A 14,265-nucleotide genomic window follows, 5' to 3' on the forward strand; every position below is an offset into this window, starting at 1 on the left:
TACTTGGTGGTTAATTAGTGGTCAAATCTACACGGAAAAAGGGCTGGGGGAACTTTGAATGAGGTGACCGGAAGTTGTCATCTCTCTCACGATAAAATAAATTATATATTGAGAATAGTTAATTGCCGGTAATGATATGATAATAATAAAAATATGTCTGCGACAGTCTATTATATCACTCAGTGATTTTTTTCAAATTTGAAGCCAGTTCACGAAAAACGGAAGAGGATTTTTTTTTTAAGAAACCCTATTGCGGAAGTAAAGCGGAAATAACGTAATCATCTGCTCGTCTTGAAGCATGCTTGAATGGAGGTGACCTTAGTTATTAAGAAATTGTAAAGTAAAGCTGCTCGGCGACCGCTTTGCCGTGGACACCGCAGGTACAGCTAGTCCGCTCCGGTTTATATACTAAACTCGTCTTAAACATTAGTGAAGACTTTGCGCAGAGAGCAGAGATGGCAGAGGCACATCAGGCACGCATGCAGAACGTGGTGGAAGAAATGGTTCAAAGTCTGGAGAGGGACCACATCCGTAAAATGCAGGCAGGTGTCTTATCTGTGGAGACATGGCGTGTGGATGTAGCGCCTTGTTTCTACCGGTCTGATCTGTGCAGCATTTTGTATCCATCACATGTGTTATCTGTGTGTTCTCGCTGCAGGGTCGCATGTTCCGCTGCAGTGCAGAGTGCTGTGATCGCCCCTCAGACTCCATGTCTCAGGTGCATCAGTGCATCGAGAGGTGTCACACTCCTCTGGCCAAAGCTCAGGGACTGGTCACTTCAGAGCTGGAGAAGTTCCAGGTGAGCGACATGATATCCACTTTCACCGCTGTGCAATCTCCTGCCTCCCTGTCAGCATTTGAGTGTTTGGCAGGCTACATGTAACCACTGCTCCAGCATAATTTCAGCAACAACGTTTTATTTCAATGTAGCATTTAAAATAGAGGCTTTCACTTTCATCAGACATGCCACAGACTATGATCAGTTTAACCCACGTGGGGTCCCTGAGGTATGTGTCATTGTGAACACATTAAACAGATTTATGTAGGAACATGCACCAATGAAATCTCGCACAAAGGAGATAATAAAACTTAATTTTGGCAATAGGACCTTCTGCAAGACAGGCCTTAATAATCCAGGATCTGTTCAAAACCCTGTATCAGTTTATTTTGTAATTAAGTGGTGCATATTCACAAATCTGCTATTAATCAAATTCATCACATGCAATAAAAAAAACCTAAAGTATACATGCAGTTGACTTGAGGCTTTTGGGACCCCTGACAATCTAGGACCAGGGGGCAATTGTCAACTTTTAGCACTTTTAATTAGTAATTGACTCGCATCAGACCTGCAGTGGGATTCTACCAAAGTGGATGTAATTCAGTTCAGTTCAACCCACGTTTCAATGTCCATAAGAAATAAGCTTCTGCTTTGTTGCCACGAAAGCAAAGCTATAAATCCCATATCAAGTTAGGTACAGCAGCAATAGACATAACACGCAGCTCATATTATGTCTAAAGTTCAAATGTTCTCTGCCATTCATGGTTAAAAATAATCTGGCTCTCTTTTTGTGCTTTTATATTTTTTTCCAGTTAGCTCACTAACTTGATCTGCTCTGTGTGGAAAGTGTCCCGAGACGACCTCTGTTGTGATGTGCTTCTATATAAGTACAATTCAACTGAACTGAAATTGAATTAACTAGTGAACTAAGAATGATCATTTGTGAAGGATAAGGCAGTGAGTTTAATAGAGATACCGTTTGCAAACTGAAAGCTGCTGTAGCAAAATCCTGCCCTGTTATGGACAGCATGTATATTTTCACAGCACCTACATAAGAAATTATATATTTTGTGCTACTTCCTACCTTGAGACTTGTCTTTATAGCTGTACTCTGTTCTAGTCAGTCATGGTGTGTGTTTGTTAAATGCTAGCCAATGCTTATAATATTGTTCTAGATGTCATATATCTGGATCTGGATGAATCACTGCAGGTAAATGTTAGCAACCTGAATGAGCTGTATTTGCTGTCTTGAACATACACCCCATTCCTGCTGTGAATGATTGATTGCAGTACCACTCATTGATGAGAACCCTTTCACATTTATAAAAAGAAATATACAAACCCCACTTGAAAGAAACTGCACACTTGCTTAAATAAATCTACCTCTATCCTGTCACACATCTTTTCCTAATTCAGTCACCCAGACCTGAGAAGGAGGCATCTTCCAGTTCCTTCGAAGAATTTGACGTCCAATCATTACTGTCATTTTTCACCTGCAAATCCCTCAACCTGCCTACTGGGTCTTCTCCCTGTGTGTCAAAACCCATGTTCTCTTTGCCCCTCAGGACCGCCTCACCAGATGCACGATGCACTGCAACGATAAGGCGAAGGATCTGTTTGACTCCGGCGCTAAAGAGCCAGCTGTTCGATCGCTGATGGACCGCTGTGTGGGCAGCTGTGTGGATGACCACGTTAACCTGATCCCCAGCATGACCCGAAGGCTCAGAGAGAATTTGGACTCTATAGAGCAGTGAGGGGTGGAATGGGCGGCTGGAGATGCGCACACACACACAGCAGTGCAGGGTTAGTCAGCTCAGCCAGTTTGACCAGTTACAACTGAAGAATCGAGGGCTGGAACACCATGACAGGGCTGGGAGAGTGAACTTTGTAATGGATCATTTGATGCAAAACATTTTGGCAAGTTTTAGAGGCTGTGACTGAATGTTGGTGTTGTGGAGATTTAAAACTGTTCGCTGTGAGATTTGTTATTGTACCACGTGTAACCGACAAACAGCGGAGACTGGGAGCTGAGAGGTTCGGACTTGTCAGATCCTGATTTATCTGCAACGAGCAAGAAATCCAGTCATCTATCTGGTGTCACGTCACCATGTGAACAAGACGGCAGCTCAAAAAAAGCTTTGAAGAGACCTGTTGGGTGTGCATTAAAAAAAAAACATGCATATGAGTGTCACATTTTAAAACAGAGTACAACGTCATGTATTCATGTGTTAAGTTGTGAGTGTCCTTTATGTTTAACTGCTCTCAGCCATGTTTCATTTTGAAGTTTAGTATGGAAGTTCCTCTCCAGTATGGGCCCTCTCATCCCTCATTCTTTTTTTTTTTTTAAGTCTTTTTACTGTGAGTTGTTCTGATTATCTGACCTCCCCTCATGAGAGATGTTTATATCTGGATTAAAAGTGCGATAGATGTACCTGTTTTTGAACTCATATCAACAGCATGAGCTCTGCTTGCTAGTACTGAGACAAAGCAAATTCCAGAGATGCTTTTGTTACATATTTTAATGATTGCAAAAGAATATTCAGTTATATACAAATAATGTTACAAGAAAGGCAACACTGTAAGGTGACAGTCTGAGTAAGTGCAGGAGAACAAGACGCAGGAAACACTGTAGCCCTGATGTAAGTCCTACAACCACATTCACTTGGTCCAAGTCCAACATATTGTCGATGTTTTAATGTCACAGCTGGTCAAACCATTTAAATTATGCAATCAATCGGGTGACTTGCAAAGTTTGCCATTATGACAAACCGCCCTTTGAGGGGAATGACACGTGGAGTCCGAAAAGAACAAGGTGTCAGGAACGTAGAAAAACAAGCCTGAGAGCTAAAAAGGACCTCTTAACAGGACTAGAATGTGTGATAATCTCTGACCGAACTTTTCAGACTAAATCCTCATTTTAAGTCCCTACAAGTCATATAAATGTAGAATAAAAAATGAGAGACGAAGAGGCCAAAACCTTGACAAAAGCAGGCTCTCTAAAATTTCTTAATTACATTCAAGAAGAGACCCTGCAGATGAGCCAACTGTGAAAATTGTGCCACCTACACACTCTGACAGAAACACCTCTCACTCCTCAAAAATTTAGGTCACACCTCATGGAAACCATCTTAATTTTTAATAGTTAGACAGCCAATCTGTGGATGCGCGTTAGAAAAGTTTTTTTTTTTTTTTTCCTAATTAGCACTAATCTGCTAGTTTTCATCCAACCTGTTTCACCCCTACTAAAGATCAGCTGTTTTGAACAGATGAAATCCACTGGAATCTGCACCATCTTGCAGAGAATATGTTGTGTGGGTGGTTTCAGTGATCGTCTGATACGTGAGAAGGATACATGCAACACAGGAGTAGTCATTACAGGATTAGTCACCACAACAAAGATCATTTTGAGCTGTGAGGGTAGTCTGAGTCATTTCGTGTAGGGTGATACAGAACATGATCACTGACATTAATAGAATAAAAACTGGCTGTCAGATATGTTACTGAAAGTACGTCCAAATGAACATCACTATATAGGAAATCAGGCTTCAGCAAGAGGAAAGGAAATTATGAGGGTGAGCACCAAAGGACACCATATGATAATTGTAGCAGAAGACACAATATTTAGCAAGAGTTCATTTGCAATATCTACAGAAGCATAAATACACGGACAACTGTGCAGCTGTAGTAAAGACCTATGCTGGAAAAAGAGATCATGTGATAGCACCACAGCCCATGTAACTGGGCAGTTTTATTGACCGTCGTGAAATGTATACATACTTCTTTTGCAAAAATAAATCCATACAAACACAAATCAAGTAAAAAAATAAATAAATGCCAAACAAAAACGCCTTTAACTTTGAACTTCATTACAGTTACAGCTGCAGCTATACAGGCAAGTCATACTGAGTAGAATGAGTGAGCAGTACATCAGTCTGCTAAAACTCCCCGCATTTACTGGTTTTCAAAACAGCATGAGGTAACAACAGATTTCCAAAATTGCCAAACAAATTGTGACTCAATTAATAGTACGAACGTGTGGTAAACACTGCAGGAAGTCTCAAGAGCTGCAGTGTATCAACATTTCTGTGAGTTTCAACATTATGCTGTGAACGTCACAAAGCTGGTGTCAATGATCATTCGTCCATCTGTAAACTGTGTAAATGAGGCTCAGGTTGGTTACTTGGGCTTTGCTAGATTACTTCTATCACTTGAAGCAGCATTTTTGTCCAGGTTGTAATTATGCAGCATACTTTACTAAATACAAAGTTGATACAGAGTATAATCTGGAAGGGGTGAGGCCGTTTTCTCCAGTTTACTGAAGAGGCGGTGGACTTTCCAACCCGAAAGCCTTAACGGAAGCTGCTCTGGTGTACAACAGCACGGATTCATGTCCAACAAAGACTGAGTGAGATGGACACGGACCTACTAGGGTTAAAACACAGGCTGAAAATCCTGCTTTCACTGCATCTCACAGTTCATTTTTCACAATTCAAAGTGAGCTTTGGGCTCCAGACACTTTCTATGTAATGGCAGACAAAGCCACATATTTGAGTAGTGGTGATATGTGGCAGCAGGTGTGACTTTGAATCTATCAGTCGATAATCAAGCAGCAGCAGGTGGAAGAGAAGCTGTGTCAGACTAGTCTTTTTACAGGTTTTAAGTGTTGGCAGTGATTGTACAGTACCTTTGCCATTTGGATTCAGTCACGACGAACCATGTGAAATACGTGTTCATTAGTCTATGTTATGACACTGTTGGTATACCGTATGTCCCCTTCTGTTTGCTTCCTACACAGAGCCGTCGATTCTAGTCAGTACAAAAGACGGGTGCTCTTTTGTGTGCTGATTAGAAATCGCATGGAGAATGTGCATCGTAAAAACAGCACTCTGTTTTCGAGCACATCCATCAGCGGGGCCACAGCCACACGTCTGACCATCACCCCGAAGTCCGTTTACATGCAGTATGATCAGAAGGAGCAACAGACTTGAAACTTCCCATACAAGCCAGCAAAGGTCCAGTGTCACCCTCCGGTACTGTTCCCTTATGATGTTCCCATAATCCACTGCGTTACATAGCATGCAGATGATATGTCCGATGTCAAAGTGATGTTTAATGAGTCGGTGGATTGTACATACAAACTTGTGTCAGTGTCTCTGCATTACCAGAGGAACAGTCGCAGATAATGGCTGCTGGGTTTGCCACAGGGCATCAAGACACGCTCTGAGCAGTGCTTTCTTGTTCTGAATCTGGACGGTGGTCCGAATGAGGCGACGTATACAGGAAATTACAGCACACGTAGAGGGGGAATGACAATAACCGGCTGTCCAGGTTCATCACCACATACTCCTGAGTCATTGAGGGGAAAATAGGAATATTTAGCAAACAGCAGTTTGTACAAGGTGATGGCATGACAAGTGAGCCATCTAAATCTACAGGTTAACAGTGCTCACTGACCTGGTCTTTCTCAAGGGTAAGAAGCTGGTAACCTGTTGAGCGACTGCAAACCAGTTTTCCACGGCTATCAAAGGAAGCGAGGCGCAACCTGAACAATTAAAAATGGTCAAAGGTTAACGACCTTCCAAAACTAAAGCAGCACATATACATAGATATTGTTTTTAAAAGGATTAACATTACATTTTGGGAAATTTGCTATTTGCTTTCTTGCCAAGTGTCAAATGAGAAGACTGATACCACTCACATCAACATGAAGCTACCACTAACAGCTTCAAATGCTCCATCACTAAATATGGTTTTTGGAGCCCTTTCATGCACACAAGTTTCTTTCCAGGTTATATCTAATTTGTATTATCTAGTTATTACTTATCATCTTAATTTGCTTATTTTAAAGTCCATACAGAGTTTACAGCTATAAACACTTAGCTTAGCTACATAAATGTTCAAAGGGTGACTGCACTACAGACCTGTATGCAAGATGCCTTCGAGGTTGCAGACTCACAGCGCCCCCACATGGCTGACTCAGAGTATTTCTTTTGAAGACGATGAAACGGTTTGTGTAGGTCACCAGCAGGTCAAAACCAAAGTTAAAGCCTGTCCACCTCCAACAGTACTGAAGGGAGGAAAATAACATTTTTTCCTGTAACAATTAACAAAACATATTGTACAGGAGCAAAAGATACTGTAGCAATAGGTTTGTTCAACTCACGTCTCCATCTTTAGTCAGCTTCCTGCCACACCTCATGCTGCTCAGCTCGAACTCCTCTTTGTTGGCTTCATGGGGACTAATGACAGACACGTGCTTTTGTCATCCCGGCAGCATTAAAAAATATTCAATGCATACAGTTCTGTGTTATATCAAACAGTCCACTGGCAATACAACTGCTCAGTCTCACCCATTATCATTCTCAAACTCTGTCCGGAGCATAGCGAACCACTGGTTTTTGTACACAGATGTCAGCCAATCTGGAATAAGATTGAATTGAAAATATTAGTAATGCATAGATACATGGAAAAGACCTTTCCTCATTCGTAAAGACAAACACGTTAGGATGAATGATGGTAACAATGCTTTATGAGTTTTTGTTAAATTTAATTTAAAAGTAAGCAAGTCTAATAAGTTGGGAAATGTTGATAATATTCAGGTTTTAGGAGAATTTATTGTGCTGTAAACAACCAACTAGCCAACAGTTTGCAAGCCTGGGGTAGAGGAAAATAAAAGAAAAGCATGATTTCTGGTGGGAGGGAGAAATACACCTATGCAATGCCAACCTTTGTGAGAAGGTGGCTGAATGAATGAAAGAGGGAGGCTGTGCTCGCGATGTTGAAGAAGTCCGTCACTAATGGAAAACTTTGAAAAAAATCCTATTTTTGCGCGCTGCATGTAAACTGCAATGTTAGTGGAATATTTATTTTCATTAGCCATGTAAACAGCTAGAAAGAATATTTTGAGCATGTAAATGTAGTCAGTGAAATGAGGTCTTATTTTTCCTTGATTTATCAGTCAGGTATAACACGAGAGCCCATGAAAACTGAATTTAAATAATTCAGTTTGATACTAGATAATGAACTTTAAGATTTATTTTTTCCAGAGCACAGACAAAACAAATTCATGATTAAATTACGTCAGACAGAGCCACATCTTACCAGGGGGCAAAATATTGTCCCTCTCCAGGATGCGTGCAGATGCCAGATCGTTGATGATATACTGGAGACGAACGTATCTGAACACCGAACGAAAAGGTGCACCCTCCTCTGTGTTTAAGAAGGGCTCTTTCTCAGACAGGTCTGTAAAGCAAAGTCAAGTGGAAACAGAGCAAAACATCTGTGTGTGTCTCAACAAAACAGACTGCATATGAAGACAGCTGTTTAATGATGTGGCCTTTCTGTACCTGTCCTGCGTTTGCAAAGCCAGGCATCAGCATCAGCCAGAAGCTGCTTGATTGGGCCATCCCATGACAGGTTGAGCTGCAGAAACATCCACTGCAGAGACAAATAATTGCAAAGAAAACTCTTAGAAAGAGGTCTGATGGTACAGTGAATATATGTGGGAGTTACTAAGTTTTCTATGTACCTTTTTCAGAGCAGTGTATACATCCATCTCCACCTGCATGACAAACAGGTCTGAGGACTGGATGAGCTGCTGCATCACCTCTGCCCTGTAAGTGCAGAGATAAATGGTGAATATGGTCACATAAGCTACTTCACATATGTCAAACTGATTCCATAAAGGGCCGTGTGGCTGCAGGTTTTCGTTCCAACCAACGAGGAGCACAGCAGGCCAACCAATCAACATCAAGGGATCACTTAGTTATCAGCTGAAGTCTGAGATCAGCTGATTATTCGATTCCAGCGTGGTGTGCTCCTCCTTGGTTGGAAAGAAAACCTGCAGCCACACAGCCCTTTCTGGAATCAGTTTGACATGCCTGCGCTATTTTAACACCATGGTTTGAAACACAACTACTCAACACAGCCATTTGATTGTATTTTATTAAAGAAGTCACAAAGCTTAAACTAATCATTAGCTACACTTTTCTAAATAAGCAACACATTGAAATAGTGAGGTTCGTGCTATGATCTAAAAATATAAGTACACTTAAAGAAAGGATAGAAGCTAGAAGAGGGTGAACAGTAAAAGCTGAAGCACTGTGAAATGAGCACACATACCCAAGTTCTTTCATTAAGTCAACATTTTGGTGGGTCATTAGGTTATTCAGAAGCCACTCAAGACACCTGCAGAAAGAAATTCACAAACACATACACACTGTGATGTAAGTACACAGCATAAAAGATGAATTTCTATTTATTACTATATCTGAAATACTTCAAATTAATTAAAGTCTGACTTTTTCATGACTGAATCCAAGCCATAGATACTGGCACAAGCATAGTAGCCACACACAGTCTTCGCACTGATGTTTTCCTTCATAGTCTCTCCACACTGCTGGATTAAGCCATCCTATTGACAACAACAAAACCATGAGACTTGTTTGGGTTTTCTATCAAGTGATTGCGTAGACAAAAATCAACATGGGAATTTGACACTTGAGGCAATAATTTACTTCATCCAATGTACTGACCAGCTGTAGCATACAAGCAGCGGCAAGAATACTGACAACCCTGCTGGGCTTGATCAGAACATCATCTCGGTACAGGGATCCAAATACGACTTGCAGAGCTGAGCACACAGGAGGAAGAAGAAGAATTACGTTATTATTCCCCTTGGGGGAAATTAATTTTTTTTTCTCCATAGTTATATTCTTTATACACACATCAGCCTGAAACACACACACACACACACACACACACACACACACACACACACACACACACACACACACACACACACACACACACACACACACACACACACACACACACACACACACACAGGTAAGGTTCTCTCAGTTAGAAGCATAAACAAACTCGACTGCTGCTTTCTGCGAGTGATGTTCTCTCACCTTCAGTGTCAATGTTCTGGTCTGGGATTTCTAAGCTGATTTCCATCATGTTGGACTCTTTCCAGGAGCCGCTGAACATGCTGGAGAAATACCCCGACTTCAAAATGCAAGAAGGACAGACAGAAAAGAGAAAGACTATTAAATGATAGGCGACAATAACCCACATGACTGATTGGTGTGTTTGTATTTATGTTTTACCTGACACAGGTACACTTTGTGGAGGTTCCACTCTTGTCCCAGTGCACAGATGCGAATGTCACTGTTTTCCCCATTCAGGAACAAAGTCTGATAAATGTATCTTGATGTGCTTTTTAATTTCTTTCTGTTCAAGTTTGGAAAACACAAACAAACGACAGAAGTGGCAAAACAAATATAAGACCAAATACTGACAACGTAAAAGATATCTGAAACCTAATTGATTATTATTGTTGTTTTTTAATGGACTTGCCTGCGAGGTGTATCTAGGATGGCGTCGTCTTCCTCTTGTTCACTGTCACAGTCACACTGGCCATTTCTTTTCCTCTTCTTACACTCACATCCATGCTTGCGGCTGGTACTTGTGCCCTCCACAGCCTCCTCTGGTCCCTGTGACGGGGACTGGAACCTGCTACCCAGACTTCCCATCTCTACGCTTTTGAAGAGACATAACACAAGCGAAACAGTCATCTGTTGGGGACTATGACTTTTTTTGTATTGTGATAAAGAAGTTGGAGTCTTTTCGTTTTCTTTAGGTCTCCAACTAATAATGACTGTCATTCCTGATAAATCTATTGATTCATTTTTTGATCACCTAATTGTTTAGTCTCGAAATTGTCAGTAAATAAAAGCAGCAAATTCATACTTTGTGAGGGCTTAACCAGAAAAATGTTTGTTGTCATCATATTCTACACACTAATAATTTCTCAAAAATGTGTTGTGATATTCTAAAAGTACCTCTAAACATTCCCAAAATATTAGCACATCACATACATACATAAGTATTTGGTTCAAAACAAAACATGATTTTACTCTGTCGATAAGGCTTTTTCCTCAACAATTAACCCTCGTATTGTCTTCCCATCTACTATATGATATGCAAACACTTCTTAACGTCTTAATCAAAAATGTTATTGAATGTTCAAGAACAGCAAATGACATTAGAACAAACCTGTTAGTTGAAGTGGGTCTGTTATAATCTGCCTATCTAACCGAAAGAAAGCTAAGAGAAAAAATGTACTTTGTACTTTCGAGTTTGAGTACACAACAAAACCTGACTCGAGTTTCATTAGCTACACCTTTCCATAACAAAGTCTGCAGCAAGGGCTCCCTCCTCCAGCATATGGAAACCAGATGTACAGTCCGTTCAGCAAAAAACAACGACTGGGCAGCCTTACCTGATGATTAGCACCGGGAAAGCTGAGAGAGAGGTGTCGGGTTAATTTGGACGGTAGACACCGACTGATTATCTCAGGTCAGACAGTCGGTCTGTCTGACGTTGGTGTGCCAGTTGAAGAGCTAACCTGAGAGCTAGCTTAGCTGCCGAACTCACAAACGAAAAACAAGACTGAAAACAGTGACAGCGTTGCCTCTGACAGCCTGCGACTCCACACAAGCCTCCAGAACACAAAACCCTGTTCGCTTCCAGTTACATTTTGTTTAATTAAAGGAAATGTAAACCCGCAGACAGGAGATGATGTGTAACTACCCCTAAAATCTGCGGCTGCTTTTGTTGTTCTTCTTCTTCTTCATCACCGTTTATACGCCACAGGTGGCTTCTCAGCTCAACGGCGCCACCCACTGTGAGACGGACAGATTACACAAGTCTGGAAAAGTGTCAGTCAAATCTCGCGAATCTTTTTGTTTCCATTATATGTATAAGTTTGTTATTTAATAATTCATTAATAAGACACTCAAACGTTGAATTCATCATCACCACCCAAAAATATAAACATAATGTGCAGCATTATGTCCTTGCTGAACCTTTCTGACCAGTCTGTCTGGTTCCTTTTGAGTTCAAAGGGCACAGCCAAATCAACAGTATTTAGTCATATATGTTCCTTTGCCTAATGCAGACTTTAATTAAGACTGCAATGAAACTTTTTAAAAGGAAAACGATCATTTCATAAATTTCTGTGCATAAAAACTGTTAAAAAATGGAGATTTAGACTGTTAAGGAGTAATTTTCTAACTTTAAAATGTATTTAAGTCAATACTAAAAGCAGATAGGGTAGAGCAGCCACCATTTCCTGTTGTGAAACTACAATGTATAACAGCCAAGCATGCTCCATATCAAGTGTCAGTCTATGCTTTCTGCTGGCTGAATTCAGAAGGTGAAAACAACGAAAAATTGTGTTCATTTTGTTATGGCCTACACTCCACAAATAGCATATTACTAATACAGTAGATGTCAAGGAGGTTTCTTGGAAAGAATTATGTAACTTGTCACTAATTATTGGAGAAAAACAGTATGTATTACATTTATTTAATCTCTTTTGGAAGAGATTCCTGACAGATGAGTTGGTGTACGTCTGATTAATAAATTCCAATTCTTTGATGGTGGGGTCACCTAGTCAATATACAGCAAGTCAGTTAATCATTCAGATTTGTGAAATGTGTCTTCAGGCAAATATACAGTTTGAAACACATGAAGAATAAAGTTTCTAGTGCCTTGTGAAGAATGTCCGATTATTTATGTGGGTTTATTTGCAGAAGTTCTTCCATGAAAATTTCTCTGGAAGTTAAAAGCTGCTTTAAAACTAAACACAACTAACTAAATTTGTACTAAACTCAGAGCTTTGTCTCTATTTCCTCTTTCCTTTTATTTCCTTTAATGTGTACTAATGGAAACAGTGATGGACATAAAACAACATTCTGTCTGGTGATGCTGAAATGCTTTTGTACACCTGCGTTGCCTGTGTGAGACAGTGTCAACACCGATGTACAAAGGTCTTTGTTGTTTTGCCTGTTCTGACGACTTCAAAACCTCTAACACCCTTTCCTAGTCACATCTGAATAACCCACCCAGGAAGACCAAGACCTCACTGAATGGAGGCTTTGCGGAACCCTGAGTGTGACAAAGTGTTTAGTCTACAAGCATCTGCAGAGGCCAAAACATACCACCAGTTTCTACTGACAATTGAGATTCGGCAGCTGTGGTCACCTTCCAAACCATTAAAGACATAATTTAAAACTTAATGCCTCTTACCATTGTGAAAGAGGGGATACTTAAACCTGTAGAGGATTCTGCACCATTAATTAGCCTTCAAACACTCTGCTCAAGAAAGACAAGGATGCCCTTTACTCACCTCTCTAATTTAGGTGCAGAATAAATAGCATTTAACACCTCTCTTAATAATGTGAATGCTCGAGTCCCAGCGTCCTGAAAGAAAATTCCTCACAGCATAACCTTTACTCCAAAACCTCTGGGTCAACAAAGAAAAAGCAAACAGGACATTAATATACAATGCATGACTGCCCTCGAGTGGTATTGCATGGTACTCTCCTTTCTTACATGCACACCCGCAAGAGTTTGTGCATATTGGCTTGCTGTTTTTTTTGTGCTGTGTGCCTCTTTTGAGATTCATCATTTAATAATATCACAAATAATCTCTGTTGATATATTTGATTTTCATGGTTGATGTTTTTCTGAATCTAAATCCAAAGCCAAAAATACACAATGATGATAATAAATATAAATTATCTGCATTGAATTTTGTCTCATGTGTTCTTTTGGGCCTTATTTCAGCAAAAGCCGTTTTGCCAACATGTTGAATCTTTGATTACTTGACTAGTGAGATCTCAGTGTAACACAGACTGCATTTTAATGTGTTGTTATCCAACAGTTTAATTATGCTCTATCCTCATACATGAAGACTTTTCTCATGTAAAAGTATAAGCCTTTGTTAATTGTTAATTTTTTAGGCACAATAGCCAGCAGGATTCTGCTTATGGTATGGTTTGCCAGTGTGACTTGATCACCAGGGTTTGTTCTCCTCTTGAGCACAAGATACCCTCAGCCTTGTGTTTCTGGACGCGCTGTAAAGTAAGAAGAAAAATTATTGATGCAAAGAGAATTCCAGAAAGCATGAGTATAATTTAACAGATTGAGAGGGAGAGATGCACACATATAATAGGGAATCCTCTTGATGAAGGGAAAGATCTCTGTTTTAGGATTAGCGCATATTAACTTAATAATTTAATCATATTCATAAGACAGTTTGAATATTTGGGGAATTTATTCTTAGAAGAGACTCTCTATAGGCTGCCTTGTTGATTGTTAAATGTTTCCAGGTAACTATTATTTATGTGCAAATTTTCTTCTAAATGATTTTCTAGAACACATAAATAAAAAAAAGATGTTGCCAATGTCAACATCAAACCTTTCAAAATATATTTTTCTTTATTAAACCTGATCACTACTTAAGTAATATATGTGTAAAAGATAGATGTTATTTTTAAATTAATTCTAATTTTCCAGCTTTTGATAATTACTTTTTATGCAGTTTATTAATGTATATATATAAATAATTGATACTGCTGCTTAAATGATATCCTATACAACTGTTATATGCCGGGGAAAAATATTGTAAATAT

At 39.9% G+C, this 14,265-nt stretch overlaps 2 protein-coding genes across 3 annotated transcripts; one reads left to right on the forward strand and one right to left on the reverse strand.

The window, feature by feature from the left end:
• The first annotated feature begins 289 nt into the window (after nt 1-289).
• fam136a (family with sequence similarity 136 member A) lies at nt 290-3,117 on the forward strand. The gene is made up of 3 exons (XM_041960542.1): nt 290-542; nt 659-799; nt 2,344-3,117. The coding sequence occupies exons 1-3, from the start codon at nt 456-458 to the stop codon at nt 2,530-2,532; spliced, it is 417 nt and encodes a 138-aa protein (XP_041816476.1). The 5' UTR covers nt 290-455; the 3' UTR covers nt 2,533-3,117.
• Nucleotides 3,118-3,927: 810 nt separating this feature from the next.
• On the reverse strand, nt 3,928-11,384 carry gmcl1 (germ cell-less, spermatogenesis associated). Of its 2 annotated transcripts, none has more exons than XM_041960003.1 (15): nt 11,067-11,384; nt 10,142-10,319; nt 9,892-10,015; nt 9,694-9,790; nt 9,313-9,410; nt 9,079-9,191; nt 8,900-8,965; nt 8,307-8,391; nt 8,125-8,215; nt 7,880-8,020; nt 7,129-7,198; nt 6,942-7,017; nt 6,700-6,845; nt 6,233-6,320; nt 3,928-6,124 (listed from the first exon to the last, which is right to left on the reverse strand). In XM_041960003.1, exons 2-15 carry the CDS (start codon nt 10,315-10,317, stop codon nt 5,987-5,989), a joined length of 1,509 nt encoding a protein of 502 aa, XP_041815937.1. In that variant the 5' UTR covers nt 10,318-10,319; nt 11,067-11,384; the 3' UTR covers nt 3,928-5,986. The 2 variants fall into 2 exon arrangements, with proteins under 2 accessions (XP_041815937.1, XP_041815936.1); XM_041960002.1 differs by having other exon boundaries at nt 10,142-10,324.
• Nucleotides 11,385-14,265: the final 2,881 nt, after the last annotated feature.

This window comes from Chelmon rostratus, chromosome 19 (genome assembly GCF_017976325.1).
Source record: "Chelmon rostratus isolate fCheRos1 chromosome 19, fCheRos1.pri, whole genome shotgun sequence".
Lineage (NCBI taxonomy): Eukaryota > Metazoa > Chordata > Actinopteri > Chaetodontiformes > Chaetodontidae > Chelmon > Chelmon rostratus.